This window comes from Tachysurus vachellii, chromosome 7 (genome assembly GCF_030014155.1).
Source record: "Tachysurus vachellii isolate PV-2020 chromosome 7, HZAU_Pvac_v1, whole genome shotgun sequence".
NCBI lineage: Eukaryota > Metazoa > Chordata > Actinopteri > Siluriformes > Bagridae > Tachysurus > Tachysurus vachellii.
Window position 1 is genome coordinate 3,113,802 of NC_083466.1, and position 20,646 is coordinate 3,134,447.

A 20,646-nucleotide genomic window follows, 5' to 3' on the forward strand; every position below is an offset into this window, starting at 1 on the left:
TTTCACTCATGCTGTCAGGCGGTGGTTTGGGTGTCTCTTAATATGAGTGCAGGAGGCATTAAAGTAACACAGGAGCCCAGTTGCTATAGATCGTTTTTTGACCTCCAGAGCCTCTGTCCAGGAACTCGAACCCTGACCTGTTGACTTTCACTAAAACGGTGGCTTTCAATGCTAAGCATACTTCCAGAAGCTCTGATCTATGCAAAGCTTAAAAAGTAATGATTTGTTTATTGGGAACAAACCAGACAAATGAAAAGCTCCTTCTTTTCTATCATTTGGTCAGGTAAATATAGTGAAACTTTACAAGTGCGCCAAAAAAATAAGTGGCCCTGGAGTTGAACAACAGAAAAGATTTTGCTCTATAATGAAATCAATATCGGCCATGATCTGTGGGCGGGAGTTACTGCCTACCTTCTTTCTTGTAAATCAGTGCAACACTATTCAATAGTGGGCATAGTGAGTGCTTTTCCCTAAAGGTGTACCATGCCATGTGAGGCAGCAAAGTAATAAGGGTACAAAAAATACTGTATTCTTTTACAATAACAATCAAATAGCCTGAAAGGTTTTATTTTTAGGCATTATTAGTAATTTCTTGCACAGAATGTTATTTAATTGAAGTTGATCCCTGCAGTGCATCTCTAACCTCTGTTTGTCTTGTGATTCTATTATCAGAGGCTACCAGCCAGAAGACATACAGTATCCATCTAAACTGTCTATATAACGATGGGTGAAAAATGGCTCTGCACCACACACAGTGTGGCAATATGTGTCTGTATGTCCAGTAGGTAAGACAGAGCAAAGAAATACAGGGTGGGGATTGGGGATAATGGATCTAACATTGAGTGGCAGCAGTGCTTTATGCGGCTGAGGAAGAACTCGGAGGTCGACGACCCCTCCCTTGTTCCCTGGAGAGAAGCCCAGCTATCACTGGGGAATATACCATTACACTCCTTGTGGGTCAGAAGGCACGTCTGGTTAAGATAAAGGAAAGGCAGCTCTGTTTTCAGGCACAGGAGCTTTCATAAGATCTTTGTATCGCATTTATTGCACTATTATTGCAATTCTGGTCCAATTTTGTCTGATTATATGAAATCTTCATCATATACTCAGTTATTTTTTTATTTACTCCAAACTTATTGATCTCATTTGCCATGCACTTCATTGTTATCTGGGGTTCGGTTGTATACCAGATATGTACTAGTATTAAGCTTTACAAACTACAATTTCTCCCTAATACTCCGGTTTCCTCCCCCGGTCCAAAGACATGCATGGTAGGTTGATTGGCATCTCTGGAAAATTGTCCGTAGTGTGTGATTGTGTGAGTGAATGAGAGTGTGTGTGTGTGCCCTGCGATGGGTTGGCACTCCGTCCAGGGTGTATCCTGCCTTGATGCCCAATGACGCCTGAGATAGGCACAGGCTCCCCGTGACCCGAGGTAGTTCGGATAAGCGGTAGAAGATGAATGAATGAATGAATTTCTCCCTAAATACGGACAAATGAGCACAAGAATAAATCCGAAACCAAACACTTCTGTTGAGAAATAAAAATTATTCGCATGTTTATTACAGCAACATGAAAAGTGTACACTCTTGCAGTGGGCTGAATAGAAACCTGCGGTGACTTAAAGACTTAAATGGGTTTAAGTAGACGACTTCTCAGAAATAACCAGTAATAAGGAGTCAAAGAAATGTACACATCCTGCATTAGAGTCACTTCATGGACAATTTTTGCAAAACATCATTAGCCTAGCTACATCACATTTACCATTGCTATAATCTTGCAACAAATATGCTTTAAACAAACATTCATTTCAGACCCTTTTTTGTTAGTCCTTGAAGAGTTTTAAGCTGTAGATTCGTGTCTTCTTGGTTCACGTTCCTCGCTTTAAAACAAACAAACATGCTTTTTCTGATCATTTAACTCCACCCACTTTTAGTTTATATTGTAGCTACTTTGCAATTGAAAGACGTACCCGCCTAACGACATATTTCACATATTTGGACACAAACAAATTATTAAACATAATCAAAAAAGATTATCAATAAAAAAAAAATAAATAAAAAAAAAAAGCCACCATTCAAAGAATGTTAAATCCTGTACAAATATTTTTGCAACCAAAAACACTGGTGATATTTTTGAACTGGAGAAAACTACGCAATGGTTTGTCTCTTGTGGCACATGTGTAGCTATATTTCTTGTTAATGGGCGCAGACTCTGGCTCGCAGGCTTTTTTATTCAACGCTGGAAGCCAAAATGTATAGTCTACAGCTAACCAATTTAACATGAACTAAATAACATATTAACTGCTGTGAAAATTGGTTGATTAGCAAAGCAAGAAATAGCTAGCCCGAGACGTCAGCGATCTCCTCCACTTCTTTACAATTTTAATTTTTTTCTCTTAGTAATATTTCTTTTATCGAGAAGAAATACATTGAACTGCAGATTGTAAGCAGGGAACTGAAGAAACCTCAGACCACAAGTGCCATAGGATTGGTCCAAAATATTATTTAAGTGAATTGTTTAAATCTTTGCTGGGAGGTCGCAAGTTGCTGATGTGAACATCTTTGGACACTCACTCACACACATTGTTGGGATCATAGGAAAGAAACACAAGCTACAATATTGTTGTCATCGTTATCATTTGCATCTTTTTTTTTTTGCCTCGTGGTGCGTTCCAAAATATATCTCATAGCCACTTAATCTTAATCCACCACACTGCCTGTCTCCTCGAATAGACTTAATAGAGAGAATCCAAAGCAGTCGATATTCTGTCGCCGAGATTTAAAAATAAACAACGAAAGAAATGTTTTTTTTTTTTTTAATTAATATTGCAGTTTATGTCTTGCTGTGTCACCCGCAGTGTCAGTAAATAAGTGTCATTAAGAGTGCTTGAGCTGGAAAAGATAATAATTTGTGTTTATATGTGAATAAAAAAAAAATGGTCATTTATACCTCAAATAAATTATGACATTGGATACATTATTAAATTAAACTCATTTTTTCCCCATGAATTCTGTTGTTTTATTTTAAATTCTCCTGCTAAATACACAGACCGTTAACCATCAGATTTTATAATGAGCACTTAGACTCGGCTAAAACATGCAATTGTTTCAAACAAATTGCACAGTGTGATACAGATGGTGCTTTGTACCTAAATTATGTATGGACAATATGGTTTTATAGTTAAATACACCATAGAAGGAATAACTACACCATTGGCAAAAAAATGGAAAATGTCACCAGGGGAATATTTGTACTAACCAGAGCCTCACAAGGTCACATGACTTACTAACTTACGAAAATGAGATAATTAAATTGTGACCCTGTATTAAAGAGATATGATTGTACCGAAATATGAAAACATATCAAAATTCAAATGTGAAAAAATCTTTAACGAAGGTTTTATTTCTTCTTGCGGAATTTTAAGAGAACCGATTTCGTATCAAAGAACAATAGCGATCATCTATTTGAGCTAGTTATTGTAAATGATTGAACTTAGGCAATCATTGTTTTTTGTGTATTATATAATTTAACTGAACAGCCTTATTCAAATGAACATTCTATTTTATAATCAAAAACAAGTACACGTAAACTTTTCTAGTGTCTACATTTCGATTAAAAGTTTTTTTCAACCATGACCATTCTCTAATCATGACCATGATTTCATTTATCCCACACCCTTGTGTGATTAAATCATCTTCTCTAGCTAATTATCTCATTTTCTTGCATTAATAAATCACGTTCACTAGCTAATTATCTCATTCTCTCTCTCTCTCTCTTTTTTTTTTTAATAAATGGCTTCAATTACTTAATTACTTTCAGTATTTTTGCTACTATTTCTTGTCCCTGACTTGTTCCACCATCTTGTGTTCATAGTTAAATTGTCTCATTCCCTTCTGTTATTATATCATGGGCACAATTTAATTATCTCGATCCCTCAAGTTATTCCATTCATGACCATAACTTAATTATCTTGTTCCTTTTCATTAAGCCATGAATGCAGGCAAATATCTTGTTTTCTCACATTACTAATCATGTCAAAAACTTAGTTATCTTGTTTACTTGTGGTGCTACATCATGACCACAACTTAACTCATTTCCTAACAAGATACAAAGTTGTGGTCATGTCTTAATTATCTCGTTCCATCACATGACTAAATTATGACCACAATTTAATTACCTTATTTGCTGAAGTTACTAAGTCATGGACATCCTTTTTAGTATCTTGTACCCTTGCATTAAAAAGTCATGGACACAACTTAAGTATCTTGTTTACTTGTGTTACATCATGGCCACAAACTATCTCATTTCCTCAAGTTACTACGTTGTGGCCATGACTTAATTATCTTTTCCCTCATATTACTAAATGACCATAACTTAATTATATTGTTCCTTAGACTTAGTAATGTGAGGTAACAACATAATTAAGTCAGGGCCATAACTTAGTAAGTTGATGGAGATCACTTCTTCCTAATTAATACTCGTATTGTAATTATCTTGTTCTTTCGCATTACAAAAGTCATGTCCACTACTAAGAACTAACTTAACCACATGTTAATAAGTCATGACTAAGTATTATTTTTAATAAGTAGGGATGTCATCAGTCGTGTTCCATAGTACGAAAGAGAAAGCATATGGTTTTCAAAGGAAGGGGTTTGCTTGTATGAACCTACTAGGATCATCAATTTGACGTTTGCATAAATGAAACAGATACTTTACAGAACCAGTACAAAAATAGTAGTGTTGTAAATGCAGCAAAATCAGCATGAACAATTTTGTGATCACTCTTTCCCCAAAGTTACATGCACCAACACAAGCTTGAATACTGTGAACAAAAGGAGGTTCAACCTCTGAAAGGTGAATTAACACAAAGCTGGACGCGTTGCGCCGACATTCACTATAGCTTTCAGTGGCGTTGTTATGATAAATACTATGTACAATATATCTCATCATGATACTGCCTCTACCAGGAAGAAGAGAAAGAAACAGCACAGTTAGTAAGGCATCTAACGTCAAGCAGCTACAGCCACCACTGGAGTGAAAAAAGAACCGCAGTCACTGTCACTTGCTTAGAAAAGATGAAGCTTTAGCATCCATGCTACGTTCCAGAGTTCTGTTACAGTATATCCCATGGCGGCGAGCTCCACCGAACGATATGTCTCACATCTTCTTTTTCTTCTTCTTCAGAAAATGAAATAAAGTACATTACAAACATTCTACAACTTTTTGTTCACTTGTTTGAATTCGACACTGTACAGCTTTATACACTATTTTACAAGAGTGTAAGTTGCGTTTCTTGTTCTGCTGTAAACAAACATATGGTGAAAGACATGGTGTTCATTGTTGATGCTCAGAGGCTCCCCAAGGTAGGAAACTGAGTTATATACAGTAGCTATACTGACCCTTTCCCAGTGTCTGGTTGGAAAATACACTGGGCTAACAATTGGAGACAGGAGTTGACAGACTTTTAGCCACCTTTATATCCACCTTGCTAATATTGCCTCAGCATAATTAAGATTGAACCCCCAGGACCGGTTTTAAGCTACCTTTGAATCCAACTTCCCAAATTTGCCCCAACAGTATTTTGACCATTGGGCTAATTTTTTAGCCACTAGGGACTACTTTCAGCCAAATTGTAATCCACCTTGCCAATGTTGTCTCAACACTGACAAAACACTATGTAGTTAGGGCCAAGCTAGTCACCTAAACATCATTTTTCTACCTGGGAATGTATATATGTAATGTGTTCCTCATAATGCTAAACACAAATAATGCTCCAATGCATTTTTGCACTATGTGTAACATCTTGCCATCCTCAGGAGTATGTTAATTACAATATTAATCTGCATTCAGTGCTCTCAAGTTAGCTTATAGTGTAGGCTAATTTGCTTTAAAACTTTAAAGGAATACTTGGCTCAAAAAAAGGGATACTTGGCCACCTGCTGTTTTTCGATAAAGGATTCCTTTAAAGTTCTCAAAGAGACCATGCATGTCATGTGTACCGGGGTGTAATACATACACTAATGGGCATGTTCTGCTTTTCTGTAATCATAAAATGAAAACCAAGCCAAAAGAAATCTGTTTATAGGTCTACACAAAGAGACATTCTCAATCAGACAACTGGTGCATAACCATGACTAGCATTAACTATCAAAAACTAGCCCACCATATGACTATTTTTCTTTTTTTTTTACTGACAAAAAACTGACATTATCTACTGGATATTACAATAAAGGACATCTCTTATCTTAGCAATTAATTAGCTACTGCTGCAATGTTTCCTCATACCATAATGCTGTAATCTGAAACACAAAGACTGGGATTAAATTACATTTCCAGAAGACTGCTAGCCCTACTTCCGCTGGTGAAACATAATCTTCTATTGCCGTTAGTTAGGGAATCCAACCCGAAAGAGTGCCTCATACAATTATTACTACAGACCATTAAAAATAGCCATCTTAAACATCATCTTGTGAGCCAGGGCTGCAAACCGTACCTCATGTCTGCAATCATGTTCAGAGTACAGCTCTACAAGGGCCATACTGTAGCTCCAAACACACTACCATTAGGTCCAACCTTTTTATTTATCTAAATCTCAAACCGTGAAAAATGAAGCAAATGACAAGAAACAAGAATGCAAATGACTGTACACATCTCACAATAATGTTCTTAAATCATCAGAGTTTTCGTTTGACCATCATCATCCGTCTGGATTGAATTTTTCCACTGCTAATCAGTCTCGGGTTCTGCTGCACAAATTGTGAGCTCTTGAGCTGTTGCCAAATGTCCAGGATTGGGGTTTGGCATGGTGAAGCACTCTTCTAGGTTCTTCTTCCACACTTCCACACTGTCTCTCTTTTGCCTCCTCTATCTGTCTATCAGTTTGTCCAGAGCTGTTATACTTGCACATGGCTCCCTTGGGCATGCAGACTCTGGACACTAGCGAGGATCTTCTTCTGGTGCCCAACAAGGGTCACACCCATCTTACTCAACTCACTAAAGGAGAAGACAGACAGAGAGAGACAAATGAAGAGAGGGTTTTCTTAAGGGTTTTCTTATTCTTAAGGGTTTATGGTTTTTTTGTACCTTACACTGATGTAGATTACTGAATCTAATGTGACGTAGCCAGCAGAGGTGAAGTTTTCCTTGTACTGGCCCATCTTTATGGCTTCCAGCCACTCGTCCACACTGTTGGCGCTGAACTCTGGGGTTATTGGGTCTTCCCTGTAAAGGGCAAAAACAAGCCCTATATCAACAAAGCAACTTGGGTAATGGTTTAATAGATACTGACACTGACATACTGACACTGATTTCTCTGAAGTCTAGCATGGGGTGTGAAACAGAGAAACTGACTTGTCTTGTCATTTTTATTTATAAATAATCAGATTGTTGTCTTGGGGGCACGGTGGCTTAGTGGTTAGCACGTTCGCCTCACACCTCCAGGGTTGGGGGTTTGATTCCCGCCTCTGCCTTGTGTGTGTGGAGTTTGCATGTTCTCCCCGTGCCTCGGGGGGTTTCCTCCGGGTACTCCGGTTTCCTCCCCCGGTCCAAAGACATGCATGGTAGGTTGATTGGCATCTCTGGAAAATTGTCCGTAGTGTGTGATTGTGTGAGTGAATGAGAGTGTGTGTGTGTGCCCTGCGATGGTTTGGCACTCCGTCCAGGGTGTATCCTGCCTTGATGCCCGATGATGCCTGTGGTGTCTTGTGGTGAAAATTAACTAGCTATGCTAGCATTACCCTAAAAGATATTTATATAGCATATAAAGCGACATATGGACTTGCTGTTAAGCTATAGATAACTTTTAAGTAGACCAAAATTGATAGCATATGATGAAACTGATACTCTCTTTCTTTTGCTTTTTGAAAGATTTGAATACAAAGGTGCCTGCCTGCAGAATATCTTGCCATACCTACAGCCCCAACCAAAAAGATATAGTGGCTGAGCAGGGAGTATCACTGTTGCCCAGAACGTCAAGAGGTACAACGAACCCAAGACAATAATTTAGCATAGCCAATCCACCTACAAGCTTCTTTATTGGGAGGTGAGAGGAAACTCGAAGACTTGGAAGAAACAAATCTGGATATGGGGAGATAACGTGTAACTACAGAATGAGCAATACCCCAAGCTCAATATTGAACCAGTCAACCTTCAAGGCAATACTTCCCAGTGCACCACCATGCCAAGGGGCAGTAGTGGCATAATGGTTTTACAGCACTTATTTACACACATACTCATACATACTTACACAAGTATGCACTTATGCACGTACTTTCACCATTCCATATAGACATGGAAATCTGTTTCAACATAGGTTTAGTTATATACAGTACCTAAAAAACAGTATTTTTTTTTTAAACAAACAAACCCTAAAAGACAGAATAAAAGATGTTTTTTAACCAAAATTGAGTTTCTCTGCTATAACCAGAAACCATAAATACTGTATATTTCACTAAAATGACATTGAACCTTAGCTTAAAACTCAAAAACTAATCAAAATGTTGGGTTCAAACACACCGACCTTGTATTTTCACCTAAACGCGTTTATTTGAAATCTTTCTGAGTGACAGCAGTGTTTATCCGAATAGTAATATAAGAAAGTTCTACCATTTTCTTGGCTCTGCCAAATCCTTACAGGCATGTTACTCATGTATAATCCTGTAAATCTTCAGCTTAAACTATAAGAAGTGACATGAGGTACAAGACGACATGACATAAAAGGTCAGATTTCCCATTTCCTCTTATTTTCGACAACAATTTAACAATGATCTGACAGGGAATTAAGGAAAAGGCAATTTACCAGATGGAACTGTTGGCCAGCTCTTTCAGGGCATTGGGATTTCGGATCAGCTTGTCTAGCATGTTGACAATCTGGCTGAACTTGGGTCTCTCAGCTCGCTCTTTTTGCCAGCAGTCCAGCATGAGCTGGTGTAGAGACACAGGACAATCCATTGGCGGAGGGAGGCGGTATCCCTCTTCGATTGCTTTTATCACCTGAGAAAGAGAGCGGCAGAGATTATAGGCTTCGAGACTTTAGCAGGACATGCTAAATTTCAGAAATTAGCAATATATGTTGGACTGAGCTTGTTACCTGTTTAATAATTATGTTGGCTTTGTAGAAGCCAACATTCTGTTTTCCTATTTAAGCTTAGACAAAAATATATCAAGAGTAACTCCTCCTAGGGCTTTCGAGCCACATGCACCAAATTCGGATATGTTGTAGACCCTGGTCTGAAGTTTGTTGCTGTTACTTTTCTAAGCGATCCGAGTACCGGTACTTCCAGTACCGGGTCTCAAAGTGGCCTTTTTTGCCATAGACTCCCATTATAAACTTTGGAGGTTTATAACTCGGCAAGCTTTTGAACTATCTACACCAAACTCAGCCAGCTCCTTTAGGGTGATACTCTGAACAAATTTTAAATTGGTGTACCGACTGGCCTTTCGGTTGTGCCGCAGCCCCGCATGCAAAATCAAAAAACCTTTTACAACATTGACATGTGACATATCAAAACACTCAGAACAATGAGGGGAACTTCCTCATGGTTATTCTGATGACGTCACGTTGTAACACGTTGTAACATGTCATGTTGTAAGTAACATTGACCCTTATGTCCACTCTCCTCCAAAAAGCACCGGCCTTTGCCAATACTTGCCTCGTCAAAGCCAACATCAAAGTTTGTCGTGACAAACTTTACAAATCTAGTTAATTGTTAAATTCAAAGATACGCAAACACAGGGTGCCTGATAGAAACCTAAAAATTTTCGAACGTTGGCATTGAACTAGCCGAACATTACCTTAAGTATGTGAAAATGAAGAACCTACCTGTACCCTGGCATGCAGCTTCTGAACTTAAAGCTCTAGCTCTGATTATGGCCCCTAAAGTTTATTCATTAATACGGTATCGATAAATGGAGACTCACATCTTGATTGGACATCTCCCAATATGGCCGCTCTCCATACGACATCACTTCCCACATGACGATCCCGTAGCTCCACACGTCGCTCGCTGAAGTGAACTTCCTGTACGCGATGGCCTCCGGTGCTGTCCAACGAATGGGGATTTTTCCACCCTACAACCGACAAAAAGAGAAACTAAGTCTAATCTTGTCCTCATGAATAATCATTTTAATGCTCTCCATATTCTGCTTTGCCACTTTGTATTCAGGAGAACGCAAATGCTGCGGTTGTACACAGCAGAGGGGATTGGTTAAACGTTAAAACAGTCCTTGACGGTTCATTTCCACGTCAAAGTCAAACAAAAGGCAAACCGACATCACTTTATATAGACAGACGTGAGAGGAGAGCCAAGTGTACTGTATATATATTTATATATCCACTTATTTTATTACATCCTGTATCACAGCCACTGCACATGAATGCATCAGCTTCTCTGTTTCCAAAGCTTTTCTGCTTGAAGCACTGAGAAACTGGGGAGTTCAACGTGGAAGTCACTTAACACACGCGTGCAAAGACAAACACAAACCACCCTCCTTTTTCTAATTAGCTCTCATGCTGGTTTGCTGCTGAGTGTAAGATCCTGTACTCATTGTTTCTGGCATTTTGTTCTCTCACAGGCCTACAGGAGCTCTAGTTAATGATGGAGAGAGAGAAGAGGTGGACTTGAGGACAGCATGTCAGCCATATCAGGGAAAATGGTACAGCATGAGGGCTTAGAGAGAGCTAGCTTCCACTCATGCAATCATATAATTAACATGTGACTCCAGAGACACTCACGCTCTCCATGGCTCCCTCAGCCCATTTCTTCTCTTTCCTTTTTAACACCAAGTTTCACTGTCTACCTTCTACAGACTTCCAGTCCTTTTCTCTAGTCTCCACTTCACTAACACCACCATTTGCAGTATTTGTGAATGGACGCAGAGCCCAAAATAGAACAGGAAGTACCTTTATCGATTTAGATAGTTCAAATTATCAGGAAACTTAGCCAGAATAATTAAAAACAAACACCATTTTACCACAGGTGTCAAATTATTTCCAAATGAAATAAAAGAAGTTGCCACATAGAACCGTTTTAGGAAGCAAATACTTTTACGCGGAGGACTCGGGGGATATCTGAAACGATTTTCAGCGGTGTTCAATTCTTGATTCTGATTGGTCGATTCTGAACGTGATTTACATGCTTTTTGAAATCGTGACTCACTGAAAGATTTTAAAAAGATGGATTTTGATGACTGCTGTTGATGTTTTGACATTTCTGTGAGGACATGCAGGACATTAATTTGCATAGGGAAGGAGTCTCCAGTGTCAGAAAAACTATAAACATCCTATTTGTATGGCAAACCGCTGTGGTATAAAAAAATAAATAAATAAAAAGAAAAAAGAAAAATAAATCTCACTTTCTCATCTTTATTTATCTGCGGCACATGATCAAATATATATATATATTTTTTCAAATCTATTTTGCGACAAATTTTTTTTTACTATTTTAAACGAAACTATTTTTAAAAGAAAAAAAAAATCGCAATAAAACAAAACACACATGAAAATCAATTCAAAAACATAAGGGTTGAGTGTTAAATAATTAATTTAAAATCCTTTGAAATGTTTCAATACTTTAAATATTACAGATATCAACACTTTAGCGTTACATTATTGAGTCATGCTGTAGTGTATCAGACATTTACGCTTCTCAGAAAACTATAAGTCCAATACAATTTTTTTTAAATAGCAGGTGTGTATTTGTATTTTTGTGAATATTTCATACAACTAGTTTTGAATAATTCTTTTTACAGTCATAAAACCCAGTTGTGTTCATTTCTCAGGGTTGTGAGGTCTTCTCTAAAAATCTCACGTGAGACAGATTTAGACCTTATACAATTGTCCAAATTCCAAATAAAATCCAAACGGAAGTCACACGTTCGCAAACAATCAAAATCCAAGCAGCGTCCGAGTTCGGATCAGATGACTTACCCGCGTCGTATAAGCAGCTTCGGGATCGTCTTCTAACACTCGGGACAAGCCGAAATCTGACACTTTACACACCAGGTTGCTGTTGACCAGGATGTTCCGTGCAGCCAGATCACGATGGACGTAGTTCATGTCTGATAAATACTTCATCCCGGATGCGATTCCGCGTAACATTCCTACCAGCTGGATAATGGTGAACTGACCATCATGTTTCTAAAAGAAACAAATAAACAAAATAAATAAACTGGCTTTTTAAACAAATTCCAAGATTCATCCTGTTGAATGAAGTCATTCATAATGCGCTCATAACGAGTCCCTGTCTCACAGTAATTACAATTCTTACACAATATAATAGGTGGAGAACCATCTGGTTTTTAGCACGTTTCTGAGAGAAAAAAAATCATTTTCCAGCCCCAAATACAATCCTCGCTCGGGGCAATTAGCCTGATGTTTTCATTTGCATATCGGACGTGTGAAGTAATCTGGTTAAAACGCTTCTATTGTGTCTCAGAGCAATATCAATCGCAAACACCGAGTTGTATTTCACTCGAGGCGATTTAATTATGCCTTGCCGTAAAAACGCAGTTTGTTGATTGATCGCTTGGCCTCGTCAGCCATCACACTTTTGTTTGCGATCTTACTGCCCTGGTTACTGTAAGAACATCTGCATGAGGATGAGTGTGTGTCTGTGAGGGTGAAAAAAAAAGAGCACCATTTTTTTTTGGTTTTGTTTTGTGTTTTTTTTTTTTCTTTTTCTAAATTGATCTGCACTCTAATTAAACTCATGTAGCCCAAACAGACAGGCTATGAGCTATTAGCCATAAAAAAAACCACCCATAATTACGTTAGCTTTTTTTTTATGTCAGCTGAAGTGGTATTTATGGCGTTCATTAGAAATTTTCAGACATGCCTCTTTTTTTTCTGGAACAAATTTCATTTTCATTTGCTCAAAGTGTGGGCAATTAAAGCGGGAGCATGTTTGAAAGCGAGGGAAGGGAAGGGAAGGGAAGAGGGGGGTGGTTTGGACATCTGTAATAAAATTACAAGGCCGATCCTTCCAAGGTGACAAAAGCGGTAATAAATCCGAGACGGTTTGAGCGGGTTAGTGGAATGAAGGGAGCAAGTGGTTTTATTAAAAATTTACTGGCTTTGTTCGGGGAATCGTATGTTTGTACATTAAGGTACAACGGTTTCCTCTATCGGTACAAAGACACGTGTGGAATGTTGACTGGCATCTTTAAATTGTCCAAAGTGTGTGTGTTGCCCTGCACAAGGCTTCAGGTTCCTTGGAGACACTTGATAACCTTTAAGATCATAATTGAAATTAATTGACTCCTCCTCCTTCTAGCTTAGTCGACCTCCCAATAAAAGATTTCTCTTTGCGACCTCTTGTGCAACATGTAAAACTTCAGGCCCGGGTTATATAACATAACCGTCAAACAATACCAGACTTCTTTACATTATATTTATATTAAAAAATAATAATAATCCATTGCTTCTAACCTTTAAGAACGTATCCAAGGATCCGTTTTCCATGAACTCGGTTATTATCATCACCGGCTTGCCTGTGAGCATAAAAAAAAGAGATGGAAGTAAAACATCGACCACTACAACATACTTCGTTAGAAGAAAAAAAAATACTCCTCCGCCAAGCCACAGAGATATAAATCACTATAATGGTGTCATTAATCCTACAGCAGAGGGATAGTAAAGAAAGGATAGAGAGAGAGAGAGAGAGTGAGAGAGAGAGAGAGAGAGAGAGAGAGAGAGAGAGAGAGAGAAGGCAAAGCTCCTTTCTCTTTTTCTTTTTAGAAAATCCGTACTAAATTAAGTTAATTTAAAAAAATAATTTGTTCAATTAAAAATTTCCATGTTCTTTCCGTCCAAAATAACCAAAATTTGGTTTGATAAAAAGGAAGTTCAAAAATACATTTATTATAAAAATGAAAACATTACAAAAAAAAAATTAAGAAATAATATTACCAAAGGTTTGTGATTCAGTAGCCATTTTGTCATATGGCATTTAATCAAGAGTTTTTGGGTGATCATTATTTCAGTATACACACTCACCGGCCACTTTATTAGGTACACCTGTCCAACTGCTCGTTAACGTAAATTTCTAATCAGCCAATCACATGGCAGCAACTCAATGCATTTAGGCATGTAGACATGGTCAAGACCTGCTGCAGTTCAAACCGAGTGTCAGAATGGGGAAGAAAGGTGATTTAAGTGACTTTGAACGTGGCATGGTTGTTGGTGCCAGACGGGCTGGTCTGAGTATTTCAGAAACTGCTGATCTACTGGGATTTTCACGCACAACCATCTCTAGGGTTTACAGAGAATGGTCCGAAAAAGAGAAAATATCCAGCGAGGGCAGTTCTGTGGGCGCAAATGCCTTGTTGATGCCAGAGGTCAGAGGAGAATGGCCAGACTGGTTTGAGCTGATAGAAAGGCAACAGTAACTCAAATAACCACTCGTTACAACCGAGGTATGTAGAAGAGCATCTCTGAACACACAACACGTCGAACCTTGAGGCGGATGGGCTACAGCAGCAGAAGACCACACCGGTACTAGTAAGGTGTACCTAATAAAGTGGCCGGTGAGTGTATATATATATATAGCATGTTTATTTTTTATTTTAATGAATTATTTAAACTTTTATCCATTTCATTATATAAAAAATCATGTAACAATTTTAGGTACAATTTTTAATTATTTCTTCTTATTCATCTTCTTCTTCTTATTATTATTATTACTACTACACACATTTTTCCTTTAAAAGTACCATTAAATGTAGAGGAGAATCTTTGTACATGTTGAAATTCGTCTGTTAGTTGCTATAGAAACGATAACGATAAGTAAGTTTGATTGACAGGTAGCTTAAACGTGACTGTGTAGTGAAACGAATGAGAAATTGAGAAATTTTATTGTACTACTACTACTGCAAAGACAGCTGACAAAAATCAAGACACACACACACAAACACACACACACCTACACACAAACACACACACACACGATGAAGCAGCAAAGCACAATGAGTGTTAATCAAAGGATTAAATCTAAACAGCACTACCTTTGTAGAAAGACAGTGTGTATTTGTCTGTCTGTGTGTGTGTGTGTGTGTGTGTGTGTGTGTGTGTGTGTGTGTGTGTGTGTGTGTGTGAGGTGTGAACGATTGTCCCGGTCTCTCGGTTAATACAAATCCATGTGCTACACATGAAGAAAAAAGGTATAAATCTCTACACAGTGGAATGCAGTGGAAATAGAGGTCAGGTTCATTCATATATATGTGTGTGTGTGTGTGTGTGTGTGTGTGTGTGTGTGTGTGTGTGTGTGTGTGTGTTGTGGGGAAGGTTGTACGCTTTTCCGGAGCATCTCCTCGTTGTACATCAGGCCAAATTAAATCACTATCTCACTGTGATAAATGTCTCTCCAGACACCTTAAGAGAAAAAAATCCCTTTTACCTTTCGCCAGTAGAGTAATGTAGCTGTCAGGTGGCTGAAAGAGGTTTGCGCCCCTCACGCATACACACACATACACACACACACACACGCGCGCGGCTGAATTGCCACCCTGTGTGTGTGTGTGTGGCCCTGGAAAACACTTCACGCTGTTAAATCTATCTATCTATCTATCTATCTATCTATCTATCTATCTATCTATCTATCTGTCGGTATGTCTGTGTCTATCTATCTATCTATCTATCTATCTATCTATCTATCTATCTATCTATCTATCTATCTATCTATCTATCTATCGGTATGTCTGTGTCTATCTATCTATCTATCTATCTATCTATCTATCTATCTATCTATCTATCTATCGGTCTGTCTGTGTGTCTATCTATCTATCTATCTATCTATCTATCTATCTATCTATCTATCTATCTATCTATCTGTCTGTCTGTCTATCTGTCTGTTTGTAGGGCTATCTATCTATCTGTCTGTCGGTCTATCTATCTATCTATCTATCTATCTGTCTGTCGGTCTATCTATCTATCTATCTATCTATCTATCTATCTATCTATCTATCTATCTATCTATCTATCTATCTATCTATCGGTATGTCTGTGTCTATCTATCTATCTATCTATCTATCTATCTATCTATCTATCTATCTATCTATCTATCTATCTATCTATCGGTCTGTCTGTGTGTCTATCTATCTATCTATCTATCTATCTATCTATCTATCTATCTATCTGTCTGTCTGTCTATCTGTCTGTTTGTAGGGCTATCTATCTATCTGTCTGTCGGTCTATCTATCTATCTATCTATCTATCTATCTGTCTGTCGGTCTATCTATCTATCTATCTATCTATCTATCTATCTATCTATCTATCTATCTATCTATCTATCGGTCTGTCTGTCTATCTATCTATCTATCTATCTATCTATCTATCTATCTATCTGTCTGTCGGTCTATCTATCTATCTATCTATCTATCTATCTGTCTGTCTGTCTGTCTGTCTGTCTGTCTGTCTGTCTATCTATCTATCTATCTATCTATCTATTTATCTATCTATCTGTGTGTCTGTCTGTCTGTCTATCTATCTATCTATCTATCTATCTATCTATCTATCTATCTATCTATCTATCTATCTGTCTGTGTGTCTATCTATCTATCTATCTATCTATCTATCTATCTATCTATCTATCTATCTATCTATCTATCTATCTATCTATCGGTCTGTCTGTGTCTATCTATCTATCTATCTATCTATCTATCTATCTATCTATCTATCTATCTATCTATCTATCTATCTATCTATCTATCCATCTATCTATCCATCTATCTGTCTGTCTGTCTGTCTGTCTGTCTGTCTATCTATCTATCTGTCTGTCTGTCTATCTATCTATCTATCTATCTATCTATCTATCTATCTATCTATCTATCTATCTATCTATCTATCTATCTGTCGGTCTGTCTGTGTGTCTGTCTATCTATCTATCTATCTATCTATCTATCTATCTGTCTGTCTGTCTGTCTGTCTGTCTATCTGTCTGTCTGTCGGTCTATCTATCTATCTATCTATCTATCTATCTATCTATCTATCTATCTATCTATCTATCTATCTATCTGTCTGTCGGTCTATCTATCTATCTATCTATCTATCTATCTATCTATCTATCTATCTATCTATCTATCTGTCTGTCGGTCTATCTATCTATCTATCTATCTATCTATCTATCTATCTATCTATCTATCTATCGGTCTGTCTGTGTGTCTATCTATCTATCTATCTATCTATCTATCTATCTATCTATCTATCTATCTGTGTGTCTGTCTGTGTATCTGTCTGTCTATCTATCTATCTATCTATCTATCTATCTATCTATCTATCTATCTATCTATCTATCTGTGTGTTTGTCTGTGTATCTGTCTGTCAGTCTATCTATCTATCTATCTATCTATCTATCTATCTATCTATCTGTGTGTTTGTCTGTGTATCTGTCTGTCTGTCTATCTATCTATCTATCTATCTATCTATCTATCTATCTATCTATCTATCTATGAAACATTCAGACTTGAACACAAAGAAATTCACCTTATAATCTGTCTGGAGATTTTTGTTGTATGAATACGTCTTTATATCTTTAGCACATACACCCAGTTAATGAGATAAAAGCACAAAGGGATGTTCCCTCGTTCTGCTCTTGCAGATGGACTATTGATTTTTACTCCAGGTGTTAAAAGTTCTGGTCCAGAAAACAACCACCTTGTTCATGTTATTTCCTCTTTCAGTACTTACATTCCCTGTTAACAGCTTTAAGAAAATACAATAAAATAAACAACTTTATTTCCATATCCGATGATGTATTTTATCTTCCTGGTTTTACAGATGAACCTAGCAACAAAACACACAATTATTAAATGAACATTTTACACTCAAGACACTCGAATGAAAGACAAAAAAGTTCAAATGTTGGATTTTTAGTATAATGGAATGCTTACGTTTCTGTCGGTTAGATGTTATATATATATTTTTATATTTATATATTTTTTATTGTATTTTTTTTTTAATATTATGGCAAAATCTAACCAGAAAAATTTAAAAACTACAACATTTTCAAATGTACATTTTAAGTACAAAAACAAAAAAAGTTGCTTTTAAAATGTACATTTTGAAAAAAAAAAGAAAAAAAGAAAGAAAGGAAAAAATCAGTAAATATTACTTCAAAATATTAAACAAATGTTATTATTAAATAATTTATAATGTTTAACTGAAGAAAATAAAATATATCCATATTTTTCAAGTGATCACAGGAGTGTTTTTTGTGTTTTGGAAAGAAATTATTTAAAGACATTTTCAAATTGAAGTTCAATACGTGGGCTGTGATTTATTTTCTCATCAGAAAAGTAAATAGATTCTGCTTTTTCATTATCTGTTTATTACCCTGTCATTATTATTTTGCTTGTTTGTTTGGTGCCAAAAAGGCAAGTTACGTTTGATTCTAGCGTATCATCTACTTGAAAACCTGAAATATTTTTTCTCTTACACAGCCCTGTTGAGATGAAGCCTGAATCCCGGATGTCTTTAACGTCCCTGATGATAGCCACCTCCAAATTGAATGTTTCCAGATTAGTCGATTGTGGGCGCATAAAAGAAAAGCGATGGAAGCGATAAGCACGGCTCAACGTTTCTCTTTCTTTTTGTTCCTTTTCTTTTTTTTCTTGACGTGCGAGTGAAAGGGCCATCCTCGAGCTTTTCTTTTAACGTCACAGCAATCTGCATAAGAATAGGGGGCAATCAGAGCAGAAGCGCTGGTTTAAAGCGTTATTCTGCTGAAAGAGTGGTGATTGGGGATGCGCAATATGCAGCTCTCTGAGGAAAAACACACACACACAGAATTTGGCTTCTGTGGTTATGTCTAAAATTCCCATACATTAGCATAGTTTTTCTCTCTGAAATCACTGTTGTTGTTGTTTTTTTTTGAGGTTCTAAGCAAACAGTGACCATGGAGAATATTTTATTACATACAAGAATTACTCTTTTTTTTACTCATGGATACTTACATTGGGCTAATTCTTTCTTTCTCTCTCTCTCTCTCTCTCTCTCTCTCTCTCTCTCTCTCTCTCTCTTCCTCTCTCTCACTTTTACCATCCAGCCAACGGCTAAATGACTTGTGATGTGTGAAATTGCTTTTCCTGTGTATCACATGTGTGTATTCATATTCTCTTGACACTTACACGTCCACAACCGTGCTTACCCGCCTATACATTCTACAATCCATATATCAACAGTCCACTATTTCTCTCCTTCGATGCCACGTGGATTTAAAAACAAAAACGTAAATGTAAAAAATAAATATAGAACATTAAGGAAACTAGAATCACAGTTCCGACATGGTGGCTCTAGGAGCCTGTGGCAGGGACTAAGGAACATCAAGGACTATAGAACACCATCTTCTAGAAGGGGGAATGCGGACGCAATGGACCAGATGGCATCACAGGTCGGGGTCTGAAAGCCTGCGCTGACCAGCTAGCACCGGTGTTCACTGAGATATTCAACCTCTCTCTGGAACAGTCTGTTGTCCCCTCATGCTTCAAACAGTCCACCACTGTTCCTGTACCGAAGAAACCCCAGACCGCCTGCCTCAACGATTACCGCCCTGTAGCCCTGACCTCAGGAGTGATGAAGTGCTTTGAAAGACTGGTCAGAGACTTCATCACTGAAGTTCAATACCAGACACACTGGATCCACTACAGTTCGCGTACCGCCAGAACCGCTCTACCAAGGATGCCATTGCTCATCTTCTCCACACTACGATGAGCCACCTGGACTGCAGAAAAGGGAATTATCCAAAAATGCTGTTTGTGGACTACAGTTCAGCGTTTAACACCATAATTCCCTCCACGCTCACCTCTAAGTTGGAGATCCTGGGACTCCAACCTGCCGCTGTGTCAACAGATCTCCAACTTCCTGACAGACAGACCACAAGCCGTACAGGTGGGCAAACACACCTCATCCACCCTCCCCCTCAGCACTGGAGCTCCCCAGGGTTGTGTACTGAACCCCCTGCTGTACTCACTGTACACATATGACTGTGTGGCCACTTCCAACTCCACCACCATCATCATCTTTGCTGATGACACTGTTGTGGTGGGCCTGATCTCCAACAACGACAAGACGGCCTACCTACAGGAGACTAAAAACCTGGAGAGATGGTGCCAGGAGAACAATCTCCTCCTGAACTTCAGCAAGACTAAGGAGTTGATAGTGGACTTCAGCACAAAAAAGGAGTGGTCATACCAACCGCTAAACATCAACGGGACCCCAGTGGAGAGAGTGGACAGTTTCCGGTACCTAGGTGTTCACATCACACAGAACCTGTCTTGGTCCTGTCACATCAACACCCTGGTGAAAAAGGCCCAGCAGCGTCTGTACCATCTGAGACGCTTAAGGGACTTCAAACTACCCTCTCAGGTGCTAAAGACTTTCTACACCTGCACCATTGTCCTGATGGGTAGCATCACTTCCTGGTTCGGGTACAGCACCATGCAGGACAGGTGAGCCCTCCAGAGGGTGGTGCGTTCAGCTGAACGTACCATCCACACCGAGCTCCCTGACCTCCAGTACATCTACAGCACGCGGTGCCGGACCAGGGCCAGGAAGATTGTAAAGGATCTCAGCCATCCCAACAATGGACTCTTTTCTTTGTTGCATTCAGGAAAATGCTTCCGCTCTTTAAAAGCAAACACAGAGAGAATGAG

At 38.2% G+C, this 20,646-nt stretch overlaps 1 protein-coding gene across 2 annotated transcripts in view; it reads right to left on the bottom strand.

The window, feature by feature from the left end:
- Nucleotides 1-1,600: 1,600 nt before the first annotated feature.
- The window catches only part of epha4b (eph receptor A4b), a 99,410-nt gene continuing 80,364 nt past the window's right edge, over nt 1,601-20,646 (bottom strand). The window contains exons 12-17 of one of the 2 annotated variants that reach the window (XM_060873896.1): nt 13,430-13,491; nt 11,930-12,139; nt 9,922-10,071; nt 8,801-8,994; nt 7,087-7,224; nt 1,601-6,996 (exon numbers count right to left, since the gene is read on the bottom strand). In XM_060873896.1, coding sequence (XP_060729879.1) covers nt 6,897-6,996; nt 7,087-7,224; nt 8,801-8,994; nt 9,922-10,071; nt 11,930-12,139; nt 13,430-13,491 — 854 coding nt within the window. In that variant the 3' untranslated portion in view covers nt 1,601-6,896. The remainder of the gene's footprint in view (nt 6,997-7,086; nt 7,225-8,800; nt 8,995-9,921; nt 10,072-11,929; nt 12,140-13,429; nt 13,492-20,646) is intronic. The other variant, XM_060873897.1, reaches the window with a different exon arrangement.